Here is a 14,098-nt window from a genome sequence, read left to right as displayed (position 1 = left end):
GCCCCATCTCTAATAACCTTGTAGTTGGCTCGATGTTAAACCCTAAAATTTCTTCCTTTTATCACTTATCCTAGACACATTCTTATCTAAATGCTACAAATTTCATGATATGAATCTATGTATCCATGTGTTATTGAAGAACACAGGAAGTAAAATCAAAATATGAACAACAGAAACAGATGGAACACTATTTGGAACACATGTGTATCTACAATGCAATTGCAACATGAACAAATGGACCAGGACTGACAGAAACACAGATAAAGTGAAAAATTTTGGTCATTCAGCTCTTGTGCATATAGTGGCTATTAATCTGGAATGCATGCCAATGAATTTAGCAAATATATAATTAACAAATATTTGAACTGTGCAGATAGTATGGATTATTTTTTGCTCTGCAGATATGCTTGAAGTTACATAGTGGAATATCCTTACCTTTCTCTAGCAGCTGTTTGTTATAGTCATACTTTTTCATTTTTGCTGAGAGAGAAATTGCTTAAAGGTCACAAAGTCAGGCACTCAATGCCTATTACTTAGTCTGAAAATAAATAGTTTTTGAAATATGATCATTCTTTCCTGTGATATGTATTTGTCAGATGACTCTAAGAAGTGCTCAGTGCTGTTACCATATCCGACTGCAGTAATATTTATGGAGCACATGCCCCTGTCATGTGTGCAGATTGTCAAAGGGTGTAGAATACACTGATAAATTTAAATGTCGCTATAACCGGAAATCGAATTGCTTAAAGTCAATTGACTGGTGAAGCCAAGCTACTGGCATCATTCATTAAAAAGTTCGTGTTATGTGCTGTCAAACAAGTCACAGAAAAGTTGGTGCTTCTTTAGTGTGCATAAATTATATCCATTGTTTTATGAAAGGATGACATTCTCCAGTCACAGAAACTGGAGATAAACCACACTTGTTAACTTGCCCAGTAAAATGTGTGGCCCTATGAAACTGTCACCACAGTTCCTGTCCACATATTGACTCTAAAGCAAACGTTACTTCCATCCTCACTCATGGATCTGATCTGATTAGATGTGGTTATTGTGGTTAGTTATTGTTCCATTCTGGATGATTCCAGTCTCATCTATAAATGAAATGCAAGCCATGAACTGTTGATCTTCAGCACTACTCATTACATAACAAAGGGAGAACTGTAATATGGTCTAATGGTCTTGTGCTCTGAATAACTGCAAACACTGTATGTGAAATGGATAAAGTAACTTCCTATGCAGAACTTACTATAAAAAAGCATAATTTATTCCTTTATCTGCTCCATCTTTTGCACATTTATTTCAGGATCATCTTATACTTGTCACAGCACTCATTTCTCATGTCTGGTGTGTAAACTGTATGAGGTATACTCCAATCCCTTTTCCCCATGGTCTCATGTCTATAAGTTACTGGAGTAACATGCTAATGGAACATGGCATGAAAGATGTTGTTCAGCATACGTACAAATACCTGAGTGTAACACTTGGTGGGATTATGAAATTAGAATGATCACAGAGTTTAAGTTGTAGATAAAGCAGGTGATAGTTTGATTCATTGGTAGAACACTAGGAAAATGTAAAGGAGATTGCATACGAAACACTTGGGCAACCCATCTTGGACTATTGCTCAGTTGTGTGCAAGTCATACTGAAGAGGACTATCAAGGGATATTAAATGTGTACATATGAATCACAGTAGAGCATCACAGAGATGTTGACAAACTGTAACATGCAGCTGCTTGAAGGCGGATGTGAACAATCCCAAAAATACCTACTTAAAAAGTTCCAAGAACTTGCATTAAGTGAGGATATCTGGGAGTATATTACAACCTCCCTGTATATCATTCCCATAATAAACACAAAGGAAAGATTAGACATATTATAGTGCACAGAGGGGCATTTAAGGAGTCAATTTTCCTTTACTCTTGACCTGAGATGAATGGGAAGAAGACTAGTAAGTGATGCAATGCGAAGTACCCACTATCATATGTTTCACAGTTGTCTGCAAAGTGCAGATGTATGTGTAAATCTAACATGACACAGGCTGTCAGTTAACACCATTGGCTAAACTGTATCAGAATAACATGTCTGCCATGCCTTGTGTAGAAAAATTTCCATTTTATCGTTGTACATTGTTCACACTCCATGAAATAACTAATCTTGTTCTGATGACAGTTAAATGCCATTGGAGAATGTATGGAACAATTGATGTAGGAGGTAGTTGTAAGTGAGATGCATCACAACAGTATCAGAATCAGAGGACTAATTACAGAGACAAACACAAGCAATAGCAAATGGTGATATAGCAACAGGAAGACAGACTACATTACTGATTACTGATCATTCTGAACAAGTAAAATGGTTTATATTTTAACAAGTATATTTTTTCATACATAAGTTTATGTGACTTTTTTTTCTAGTACCTGTAAGAATATGGGGCATTTTTTTTAAAGAAAAGAAAAGAACCTGTACATCTGTCTTCTGGTCAATGCCTTCTCTCAGTGGGCCTTTACTCAAGAAATTGGCTATATGAAGTGAGATTTCACAAAATGAGATTTGTGATTATCAAGACACGCTCAACAAGCTATACTTATAGCCACTGTTGTACATTGTGTCTAAAGTTTATCCATTAATCAGCATAGTGTTATCAAAATACACATAAGACTAATCTGATAATTATAAGATTTATTTATACTTATATATTAGCTTTCCAGTTTCCCATAGAATACTAATGACATTAATCTCATGTTTTTAAAGTTCAAAGAAATGTTTGGGCAAAAAAATCATCTCAAAAAATTACAATAACACAGATATTTACCATATACTTTACTTCATTACCTTCTTTGTATGATTATTTTCATGCTAAGAAAACTTGAAAAGAGGAATACCTGAGTCCTAAACATTACATCATGATTAGGATAATTTCCATGATATCCTTGAATACTTACGGCATTAAGTGGTAAGATCATTTTCTTTATATTATATCAGTAAACAAACACTGAAAAGCCCATCACATGCAAGGTATTGTCACTGAAGTTTTACTGAGTGTCACTGTTTATACATACAACATGAATCTTTGAGTACATTGAAGACTAACAGGTAAGCTTAATGAGTTAATCATTTGTGCTGAAGAATTAGAGTTGAGCAAACAAGTTGAATAATCTTCCTCTCTCAACATTATGTTACAGGCTTCATGTTAGCTTCTTACTTCTATAGAGAAAATATGGAGTTGCCACATTTGTCAGAATCTGTTTTGATTTAAAAAATATTGATATTAATAGATTTTGCTCAAAGCAGCATTCAGAAGCTTGTGCAAAAGACGTAGTATTCCATAGTAAGTCCTTTATTATAGTAAGTGTGTACAGAGCATCTTCTGGAAACTTTAACCTCTTCATAAAAAACCTGGCAGCTCTGTTGTCCCATCTCACAGTAAGAAACAAGGAAATAGTGGCTGCTGGTGATTTTAATGTGGATTTACAGAAACGCTCTATCAGTGAACAATTATTGCAATCAATAACACTGTTATTCAATTTGATTCCTACTGTAAACTTTGCAACTAGGGTATGTAAATGCTCCGAGATTGTTATTGATAATTTATAATATCTTTGTAGACAAATATAGGAAAAAAAGTCATATCACAAAACCAATAGTAAATGGGCTATCTGATCATTACATGCTAAATCTTGTGTTAAATATTGTAACTTGTCAGGATAAAAAATCTATTATATATGATTACAGGAGGGTAATAAATCAGTCAAAAATTGAGAATTTTAAGAGATTGGTCAATGACATGAACTGGATAGAGGTTTACAATACTTCTGACTCAAATGTAAAATATTAATAATCCATTAATAAAGGTACTTCCTCTTTTGAAAATTGTTTTCCCCAAAAGGTATCTCAAATCAAACAGGAGTCTAAAAATAAACCTATGGATTACACACGGAATAAAGATATCATGTGTGACAAAAAGGAGACTGTATCTGCTATCTAGGAACAGCTCTGATGTTAGCATTGTAATGAATTACAAAGAATTCTGCAAAATATTGAAGCAAGCAATCCAGAAATATAAGCAGTTTTATTACGAGACAAAGATAATTTACCCCAGGCAACAAAATAAAAACTGTATGGGATATAGTGAAGACAGAGACAGGTGGGGCCAAAAAGGAAGAGGAACAGATAGCCCTAAAAATAAATGAGAGATTGGTAACAAGTGCATGTAGTGTTACAAACCTCCTGAACAAGTACTTTGTTTCTGTTACTGAAAGCTTGGGGTTATCAGGTTCAGTAAATGGCGTAATGGAGTATTTGAGACAAATCTTTACAAATAACTTCAGTAAAACGGAAATGACACTCATGTCTCCCAAAGAAGTAGCACACATCTTAAAATCCTTAAAATTTAAGTATTCTAGTGGTTATGATAACATATCAACAAAGTTAACCAAAGAATGCTCATGTGAGTTGAGTTCTGTCTTAAGTTACTTGTGTAATCAATCTCTTATCAGCAGAACATTTCCAGACTGGCTAAAATATGTTGAAGTTAAGTCTCTTTTCAAGAAGGGGAATAAAGAGAGACCATCAAACTATCAACCAGTTTCAATTTTGCCAACTTTTTCAAAAATATTTGAAAAGGTTGTGGTCATGTGGCTCTTTAAACAATTAACTTCAAATAATATATTGTCCAAGTCACAGTTTGGGTTTCTTAAGGGTTCTGATAGAGAGAAAGCTATTTACATGCACAGTGAGAATGTATTTAACTCATTAGGTAACAAATTAAAGGCTACTGGCATTTTCTGTGACCTGTCAAATGCCTTTCACTATGTGAATCATTGCACTCTCTTAAGTAAATCAGAATATTATGGTGTCACAGGCTGTGCTGTGAAATGGTTTGAGTCTTATCTAACTAACAAAGGGTGTCATTGTGAAATACCTACGCACTAAGGTCCATAGCTTTTTTTGTGTGTGTACATTAAAGACCTCTCTGCTGTTACATCACCAGATGCTAAAATTGTTTTGTTTGGAGAAGATACAAACTTCGCAATAAGAAGCAAGTCAAGTACAAATTTAGAAATGGCTGCTAATCAAATTTTCACTGACATTCATAAATGGTTTAAAGCTAATTCACTGTCATTAAATTTTGAAAAGAACCACTAATCCAGTTCAGAACCTGTAAGATATTTCCTTCCAGCATGTGTATGACAAATGAAGACATGCTGATTGAAGAGGTTAACAGTGTTAAATTTCTGGCATTACAAACTGATAATAAATTCAGTTGGGAAGGGCATACCGTAATATTTCTGAAGCCCCTAAAAAGTCTGTATTTGCAGTGAGAATGATATCAGATGTAGGACATATGAAAAACTTGCATATTCTGTTTAATTTCATTCTATTATGTCATATGGGATCATAGTCATGGGTAACTCATCAAACAGAGCAAAAGTTATTAGTGTGCAATAGCATGCAATAAGACTCAGTTGTGGTGTAAATTCAAGAACATCATGTAAAAACCTGTTCAAAAAACTTTGTATTCTAACCACTGCTTCTCACAAGGGAACCTCCCCATCGCACCCCCCTCAGATTTAGTTATAAGTTGGCACAGTGGATAGGCCTTGAAAAACTGAACACAGATCAATCGAAAAATCAGGAAGAAGATGTGTGTGACCAAGAAAAAAATAAGCAAAATATACAAACTGAGTAGTCTATGTGAAGATAGGCAACATCAAGGTTAATCTGAACTTGGCAGTGCCGTGGTCCCGTGGTTAGCATGAGCAGCTGCGGAACGAGAGGTCCTTGGTTCAAGTCTTCCTTCGAGCGTAAAATTTTATTTTTTATTTTCAGACAATTATCAAAGTTCAGGCACTCACACATAATCAACTTCGCTCTCCAAAATTCCAGGACATGTTCAGATTTGCTTGGACATATGCAGGATTTGACGGTCTACACACGGAAAAATTTGAAACATATGTTTTCACAGACCACAGGGAAAAGTGTGCTACTGTGAAACTGTTGGATTAATTTGTTGCAGTTTATGTGACAAACTCTTATGTTTTCATCACTTTTTTGGGAGTAATTCTCACATCCACAAGAAAACCTAAATCGGGCAATGTAGAAGAATCTTTTTACCCATTCGTCGAGTGTACAAGTTAGGTGGGTCGACAACATATTCCTGTCATGTGACGCACATGCCCTCACCAGTGTCATATAGAATATATCAGACATTGATTATGTGTGAGTGCCTGAACTCTGATAATTGTCTGAAAATAAAAAATAAAATTATACGCTCGAAGGAAGACTTGAACCAAGGACCTCTCGTTCCGCAGCTGCTCACGCTAACCACGGGACCACGGCACTCCTGAGTTCAGATTAACCTTGATGTTGCCTATCTTCGCATAGACTACTCAGTTTGTATATTTTGCTTATTTTTTTCATAGTTCCACACAACTTCTTCCTGTTTTTTCGATTGATCTGTGTTCAGGTTCTCAAGGCCCATCTACTGTGCCAACTTATAACTAAATCTGAGGGGGGTGTGATGGGGAGGTTCCCTTGTCAGTATATTTATTCCTTAATGAAATTTGTCACGAGTATTATCTCTCTATTTCCAGCCAATAGCTGAATACATACTGTCAGTACTAGGAATAAGAACAAGCTACGTAAACAACTAAGGGCTGTGGTTATGCCATATCTGTGCAACATGTGTTCTTCCAACAATGCAAGTTTTGCAGGAGTACTCCTGTGAAGTCTGGAAGGTAGGAGATGAGTTAGTGGTTGAAGTTAAAGTGTGTGGAAGGATTTGGGGTCATGCTTGGATGGGACAGTTGGTAGAGTACTTGCTCATGTGAGTCTTAGGTATTTGGTTCAAGTCCCAGTCTGGCACACAGTTTTAATCTGCCAGGATTTCATGGTACTACCTTCTCTTTCTACAACCTGTGAACCAATTCACCCAAGCAGTTAAATAACAGGCATGCATATTTAATGTGGAATAAAAAACAGCTAAGACTATAGCTTTTATGATACACACAAAGCACGAAGGGAGGCAGTGCAGTGATTAAGGCACTTACTTCAGTTGGTGAGCAGCAAGATAAAACTTTCTGTCATGCCATCCAGATTTAGCATTTCTGTGGTTTCCCTAACCCTGCTTTGGCAAATGCTAGGATGGTTTCTTTGAAAATAATACTGCCATTTTCCCTCCATATCTTTGTCCTATCTAAGTTTCTACTCAATTTTTTACGAAAATGACAGATTGTTAAATCCTGATCTTCCTTTTCTACGTACAGATACATTGCTATATGAGCGATGTCAAATGGTGTGTGACAGGCAAGAATTGGCATGGGATAAAAATAATAAAACTTAAGATTTACAGTTTTCCAGTTGCTTCCTGAGTCTTAATGTCTTGTGTATTTTAAACAGTGTCTAAATGAATGTCTATACAAGTAAAGGTAGTGAAAATGTACATACCAGTAAAATTTATGTAAACAGCTGATGATTGAATAAATGAGAAGGTGTCTTGGTTTTTTTTTGGTTTGTTTTTGTTGGTTATAATTTAGCGGGGCATAATTTTTATACATGAAACTATAATAATAAACAAATGCAAGAAGCATAAAAGCAATATACAAAAAAATTTTTACCTGATTTTGAGGAGGTGTGCCTGGTGGAGTTGGAGTGTGGAAAGTAGCCTGGCCACTTGAAATGAATGATGGTACAGCAACTGATGGTGCAGACGCATAGTATGGCATTCCTGCTGTACTCGCCACATGTGTTCCACCAGATGTCACTGTATTCAGGCTGAAAGCACATGATACTCAGAAGCTTAGACAGCAGTTAGTGATTGATTTATTAACTACAGTCCTGCAATGACTAATAATTAGTCAGATTACACTAAAAATACAGGGTGGTAAACAAACAGTTTTAAGAAAATATGTAGGTAATAGAAACAGTACAGACTAAAAGAGAACTGGGCTGTAAATTATTCCAGATTATGCTTTACTTATCTCTTCCTTTTTATTTTAGATTTTGGGTTGTTATTTTTTTTCTTTTCCAGTGTTTGAGACAGATGTGTAAATGATGGTGTATGATGCAATGTAATGAAGTTGTCTTACGACTGCAGAGAAAAAAATAAGCTACACAAAGAAAACAGCTATTTAATGCACAGTGAGGAACTTGGCAGCAAAAGACAAACAAAGGTAGCAGAGGTATCATATAAATAATTCTACTTCTACATCTACCTCTACATACACCCTCCATAAGCTACCATAGAGTGCATAACACAGGAGCTGTACCAGTAATAGTTATGTCCTTACCTGTTCCTCTCACAAATAGAGCCCTAATTTCTCCAATGGCACTTTTAAAATGTTATATATTAGAATTTCTGAGGAGTCTGACACCACCTGAACTACATGCAGTGAAAGCAGCCAGTTGATGCAAAAGTAGATGAGGAAACATAATAAGTTAGAATCACTAATAAAAAAGCAGTTGTCAAATAGAGTAGAAACAATGTAACAAATTATGAGAATATGGTGGAAATAATGTTTCCTCATAGGCAGAATGATGCAGACATTTGTTGATAAATGTGGCAGTCAGTTACTATGTGTGTACATGAGGTTCAGAATAACAGATCCACTAAACATAAAAGGGAAGACAGATGTATGCCTCACTATTTCTAAAACACAACGTTTGCTCTGGCTTTATATTCACAGAAGTGTAATACTCCTACATACAGAAAAGATGTTCTTAAGGAATGTTGTGCTTATTATTATGTTATAATCAAGTAAACATAGTAAATTAACAGTGCAGCTAAAGATAAATGTCTAGAACAGTCAATCAAGTGTTGACAGAATCAGGCACTGGAACTTATATGTACACAGTAATGGCACTAAGTATGCACAAAAAAATTCAAATTTGTGTGAATTCCTAAGGGAGCAAACTGCTGAGGTCATCGCTCCCTAGACTTACACACTACTTAAACTAACTTATGCTAACTCATTAAACTTTGGTTACATGATAAATCAGTCTAATCTAAAAGCTGCAAATTCAACTAAATACCTAGGTATAAAAATAATGAACATTTTAAATTGGAAGGAACACACAGAAAATGTTGTGGGGAAGGTTAACCAAAGACTGTGTTTTATTGGCAGGACACTTAGAAAATGTAACAGACCTACTAAGGAGACTGCCTACACTACACTTGTCCATCCTCTTTTAGAATACTGCTGCACAGTGTGGAATCCTTACCAGATGGGACTGACAGAGTACATCGAAAAAGATCAAAGAAAGGCAGTACATTTTGTATTATCGTGAAATATGGGAGAGAGTGTCACAGAAATGATACAGGATTTGGGCTGGACATCATTAAAAGAAAGTCATTTTTCGTTGCGACAGAATCTTCTCACGAAATTCCAATCACCAATTTTCTCCTCTGAATGCGAAAATATTTTGTTAACACAGACATACACAGGGTGGAATGATCACCAAGATAAAACAAGGGAAATCAGAGCTCATATGGAAAGATACAGGTGACATTCTTTCCACACACTATACGAGATTGGAATAATAGAGAATTGTGATGGTGGTTCGATGAACCCTCTGCCAGGAACTTTAATGTGATTTGCAGAGTATCCATATAGATGTAGATGCAGATTGATGTAGATGCCTAGAACAACACACACATACCCATGCCCAAGGGAGGACTTGAACCTCTGGTGGGAGGGGCCGTGCAATCTGTGACAGGGCACGTCAAACCGCGTGGCCACTCCATACAGCAAGTATACACAAGTGTCCTATGTACTGCCAAAATTCTTTGAGCTTCAGTTATAAAAGGGTGGCATTAAGAGCTCAGAGGCCTCTTTGCTTTAAAAATACTGTAGTGAGAGTTCTCTTACAATCATAAAAGATGTAGATGTAATTATTTTATTTTGACCAATATGGCTGAATTTTTCAGTAAACAACTGATATGAATGAAGTCAGCATTCACATCTCAAACCCCTCCACTCCCTTACTTTAAATTCCCAGTGATGCATGGTCAAATGCATGGGATTCCCATTGGCAAAACTGTTAAGAGATTTAAAAAAAAGAGTGACTCAGGTTTTAATAGCAAATCAGTGCAACTACAATGAAGATTTAAGTGAGAAATTCAAAAGTCAAATAAACAAATGAATTAAAAATATGACTATTTTTACTAAAAAAAAATTTTGTCTTAATAATTATACTGGCAACAATTGGAATGACCCAAAAATTTATCAGTAGCCCTATTGCAGCATTTTGCAGTGTAACCCTGGGTTATATAGGATAGTATCATTACAGAGCCAGCCAAGTGTTCTTCTGTAGCATAGAACCTTTCAGTGGTGGATCTTGTCACTCAGGTATGTGTTACTGTGGCACATTCTAGTGTCAGTATATTCAATGGACATACGGCAGTTTTTTTTATAGACAGAGACATAGACATTTATGTCTATGTCAGTCTTATGGTAACAATTCTCCAATGAGCAGAAAGTTCAATGACCTTCAAGCATTGGTATTCATAGGAAATAATTTAGAACTGGTCATTCACTAAATCTTGCAGTGCTCACAATAACCAGGAACTATCTGAGCACAGTGAACGTTTTTGATGTTTTGAAGAACTTGAGGTTTTTGCAGCATTAAACAACAGATATAAAGTTCAGACTGACTGCCTGAAAAATGTGGAAACTCTCAAACCTATTATTGCACAGAGGAGGATAAGAACAATGCATTTATCATGCTGAGGTGATGCTACAAAAGCCCTCCTGCAATGCTAGAAAGAATGCAGCTTTTCAAATTTCAGAGTACAAAGCAGAGTCAGGAAAATCATATGTGTTTTCTCTAGGTTTGCACAACAAAATATCAAATGAGGGAATGTGGCTCTACACAGTATCTTGGTTTGATATCTTGTGACAAGTACACCAAACTCACAAAACTCTGCAGTAGTCTAGACTAGACGTTTACACAGTTCACCAGTAATTACATTTCTAACAAAATTCGAAATAACAAAAAGGGACAACTTTGAAGAATATGAGGTAAAAACTCTGACAGCTGATTGGCCTAAGACTAAAACAGTAACACTACATAAGAACAGAATGATCATACATTTGTAACCTCTCAACTTTGCTAAAGCAAAAGAAATTAAGCTGATCCCAACAGAAAAAGTATAAACTAAGAGTTTCCTTCCTGTGATTGATCAATTAAAATCTACATTGTGAAAGTGGCTCAAAGTACAAAAACTAGCCAATTTGCATGTTGCATATTTCAAAATTTGAAGAGAAAACTGCAGTAAGTCCAAACTAGTTTTAGACACACCACAATGACTTAGATAATCAACATAGAAATGAATTGATTCATTTCAAGTCTTTAGTTTCAGGAAGATGACGAGGGGAAGTAGAGAGTAAATACTTAGAATAGGTGACTGTGTAAACTCCTCCATGAAAAAAAAATCTAAGACTGTTTCCTAACATTGAGGTTGCTCTAAGAATGTACCTGTCACTTATAGTCACAAATATCAGTCAAAAAGGGTCTTCTCACAATTGAAGTTGACCAAAATGGTTCAAATGGCTCTGAGCACTATGGGACTTAACATCTGTGGTCATCAGTCCCCTAGAACTTAGAACTACTTAAACCTAACTAACCTAAGGACATCACACACATCCATGCCCGAGGCAGGATTCGAACCTGCGACCGTAGCGGTCACGCGGTTCCAGACCCTAAGCGCCTTAAACCGCACGGCCACACCAGCCGGCAAAGTTGACCAAATACAGGCTTCTAATGTCCATGTTAGAAGACAGGCGCTATGTTCTGACTTGGCACAGAATTGAAAATTATGGTTTATAGTTAAGTTCTAAAGATAACAAAAGTAACCTAATTAGTATGAAGTGTAGGTATGAGGCATTTAGCCAATGGCATTATTTGAAACTTTCATTTTAAGGCAAATTCTGTGAAAAAGTAATGTATCTGAACTATAGTAAATATAAATTTTAATGGTCTTTAAATTTCCTTTCTTATCTGTAATTTACCAACTAAAAATATTAGCTTATAGTTGAAGTGCGTTATTTTCAAAAATGAAATACTGATTTTTGCAAGGATATGAATCAACTTTTGAAAATATAGTTGTCCATGGAGAATTTAATAAGTAGCTTATAATACCTTAGTGATTTCAGTTCTTTTTATTTTTTTAAAACTGCTCTATTCTCCAAATCTGACACTGTATAGTAAAATTCTAAACACTTAAATAATGAATCAAAAATGCCTCATTAAAGGCTTTTAATTCAAAAAAGACCCCAAAACTCTACATTTATTAATGCAATGACTACTTTATACAACAAAAGCCCAGACATAAGCTCTGAGTGTAAGTTCACTGATATTATTTATCCTACACATTGACTGAAATTTTCATAATGTGCCTAAATTATTCATGACATTAATATTTATCAATATTTATCAAACAGTTTCCCTCAAGTATTTATGCACAGATACTTTCCACATTGCAGAACAGAAAATTATACATAATACCACAGTAAAAATGTGAAAGACTAAAGAAATAAAATTAATTTACATTGACATTTTGGAAAATTAATTTACATTGACATTTTTGCAGGTAGATTAGAGTGGATGGATATAGCTTCAGCATAATGCTAATATAAAATGTTTATATCCATGATGAAATATAAATGTAGTACAAACATTAACAACTCATTGAATATATACAAGAAATATTGGTACTCCTTTCCTCTGGCTAGAACATTTGGTTCATTTAATCTGGACAAGATTATATACAGGGTGAAGTGAAATTCGCACACTTGGGCTTCGCAGCGCGACTCCTAACATGCCACCGATAAAAAAAGTCTCTCACAAAATTTGGTCTGGTGAATACATGTGGCAGAAAAAAGACATTAAAGAGTGGCAGTCTGGCATCACTGTAACCAGTTGTATAGTAACTACCTCTGTCAGCACACCCTAGTTGCCCTGTACAGTTGGTGCAGTGGCTAGAGTTTTGGGTAAGCATAGAGGAGGTCGAGGGTTCGATCATGGGTTGAAGCATGCATTTTTTATTTGGTAAATGCAGTCCAGGTGGTATGGTATCTGGCATCTTAACCATCAACAGTGGTTGCAGCGAGTCCTCTAGCAAACATTTGCAATTACATTCTATAATAATAGAAATGGAAGATTGGTCAGCTTTGAAAGAAACCCTTTCGATGTTGTGGGCGTGAATTTATTGGCACCACTTCATCTACTAGATGGGAGACCTGTTTTCTTTGTACCCTCCTCCAACGATCCCATAGATTGGTACCAACTATTATTCTTGTCTCATTCAGGTCCATTACATTTCATTAGGGCCTTACATTATCAGTAGGACTAGCAATGTGGTTTGCGAATAATGTCCAAACTTGGTTACTATTTGTATGTGTTATCACCAGGGTGCCGCTAATTATGCCTTTCAACATTAAGTATGGTAATGACATGCTGTTTAGTACATATCTCAATGCATTATTATTATTATTATTATTATTATTATTTCTTTCCTTTCTCAGACTTTATGTCTGGTTAAAAATGGAAAGTGATGCAGACCTTGATTAAGTGTGACTTCCTTTTAACTGGACGGTATATGTTACATTGCATTTAGGAACTTTTGGGTAATTGAACATGTATCAATAATTACGGATTTCTGTAGTTGTATATATACATTTGGATGTAGCTGTATTGCGTTGATGTACTGGTGGATATTACGTGGTATGACTCCTGTAGTTGATAGTATAATTGGTATAATGTCAACTTTATCCTGATGCCACATGTCCTTGACTTCCTCAGCCAGTTGGATGTATTTTTCAATTTTTTCTCCTGTTTTCTTCTGTATATTTGTTGTATTGGGTACGGATATTTCGATTAGTTGTGTTAATTTCTTCTTTTTATTGGTGAGTATGATGTCAGGTTTGTTATATGGTGTTGTTTTATCTGTTATAATGGTTCTGTTCCAGTATAATTTGTATTCATCATTCTCCAGTACATTTTGTGGTGCATACTTGTATGTGGGAAGTGTTGTTTTGTTAGTTTATGTTGTATGGAAAGTTGTTGATGTATAATTTTTGCTACATTGTCATGTCTTC

The 14,098-nt window shown here is 35.5% G+C and overlaps 1 protein-coding gene across 7 annotated transcripts in view; it reads right to left on the bottom strand.

Annotated features, from left to right (window-relative positions):
• The window catches only part of LOC126248617 (cAMP-regulated phosphoprotein 21), a 1,051,584-nt gene that overhangs the window by 42,451 nt on the left and 995,035 nt on the right, over nucleotides 1-14,098 (bottom strand). For all 7 annotated transcript variants that reach the window (XM_049949775.1, XM_049949778.1, XM_049949781.1 and 4 more), the window contains one exon: nucleotides 7,619-7,775. In XM_049949775.1, the coding sequence (XP_049805732.1) occupies nucleotides 7,619-7,775 (157 nt within the window). The remainder of the gene's footprint in view (nucleotides 1-7,618; nucleotides 7,776-14,098) is intronic.

The sequence above is a fragment of the Schistocerca nitens genome, chromosome 3, assembly GCF_023898315.1.
Source record: "Schistocerca nitens isolate TAMUIC-IGC-003100 chromosome 3, iqSchNite1.1, whole genome shotgun sequence".
NCBI lineage: Eukaryota > Metazoa > Arthropoda > Insecta > Orthoptera > Acrididae > Schistocerca > Schistocerca nitens.
Note: the sequence above shows the minus strand (reverse complement) of the source record. Positions and strands in the feature narration are given on the sequence as shown.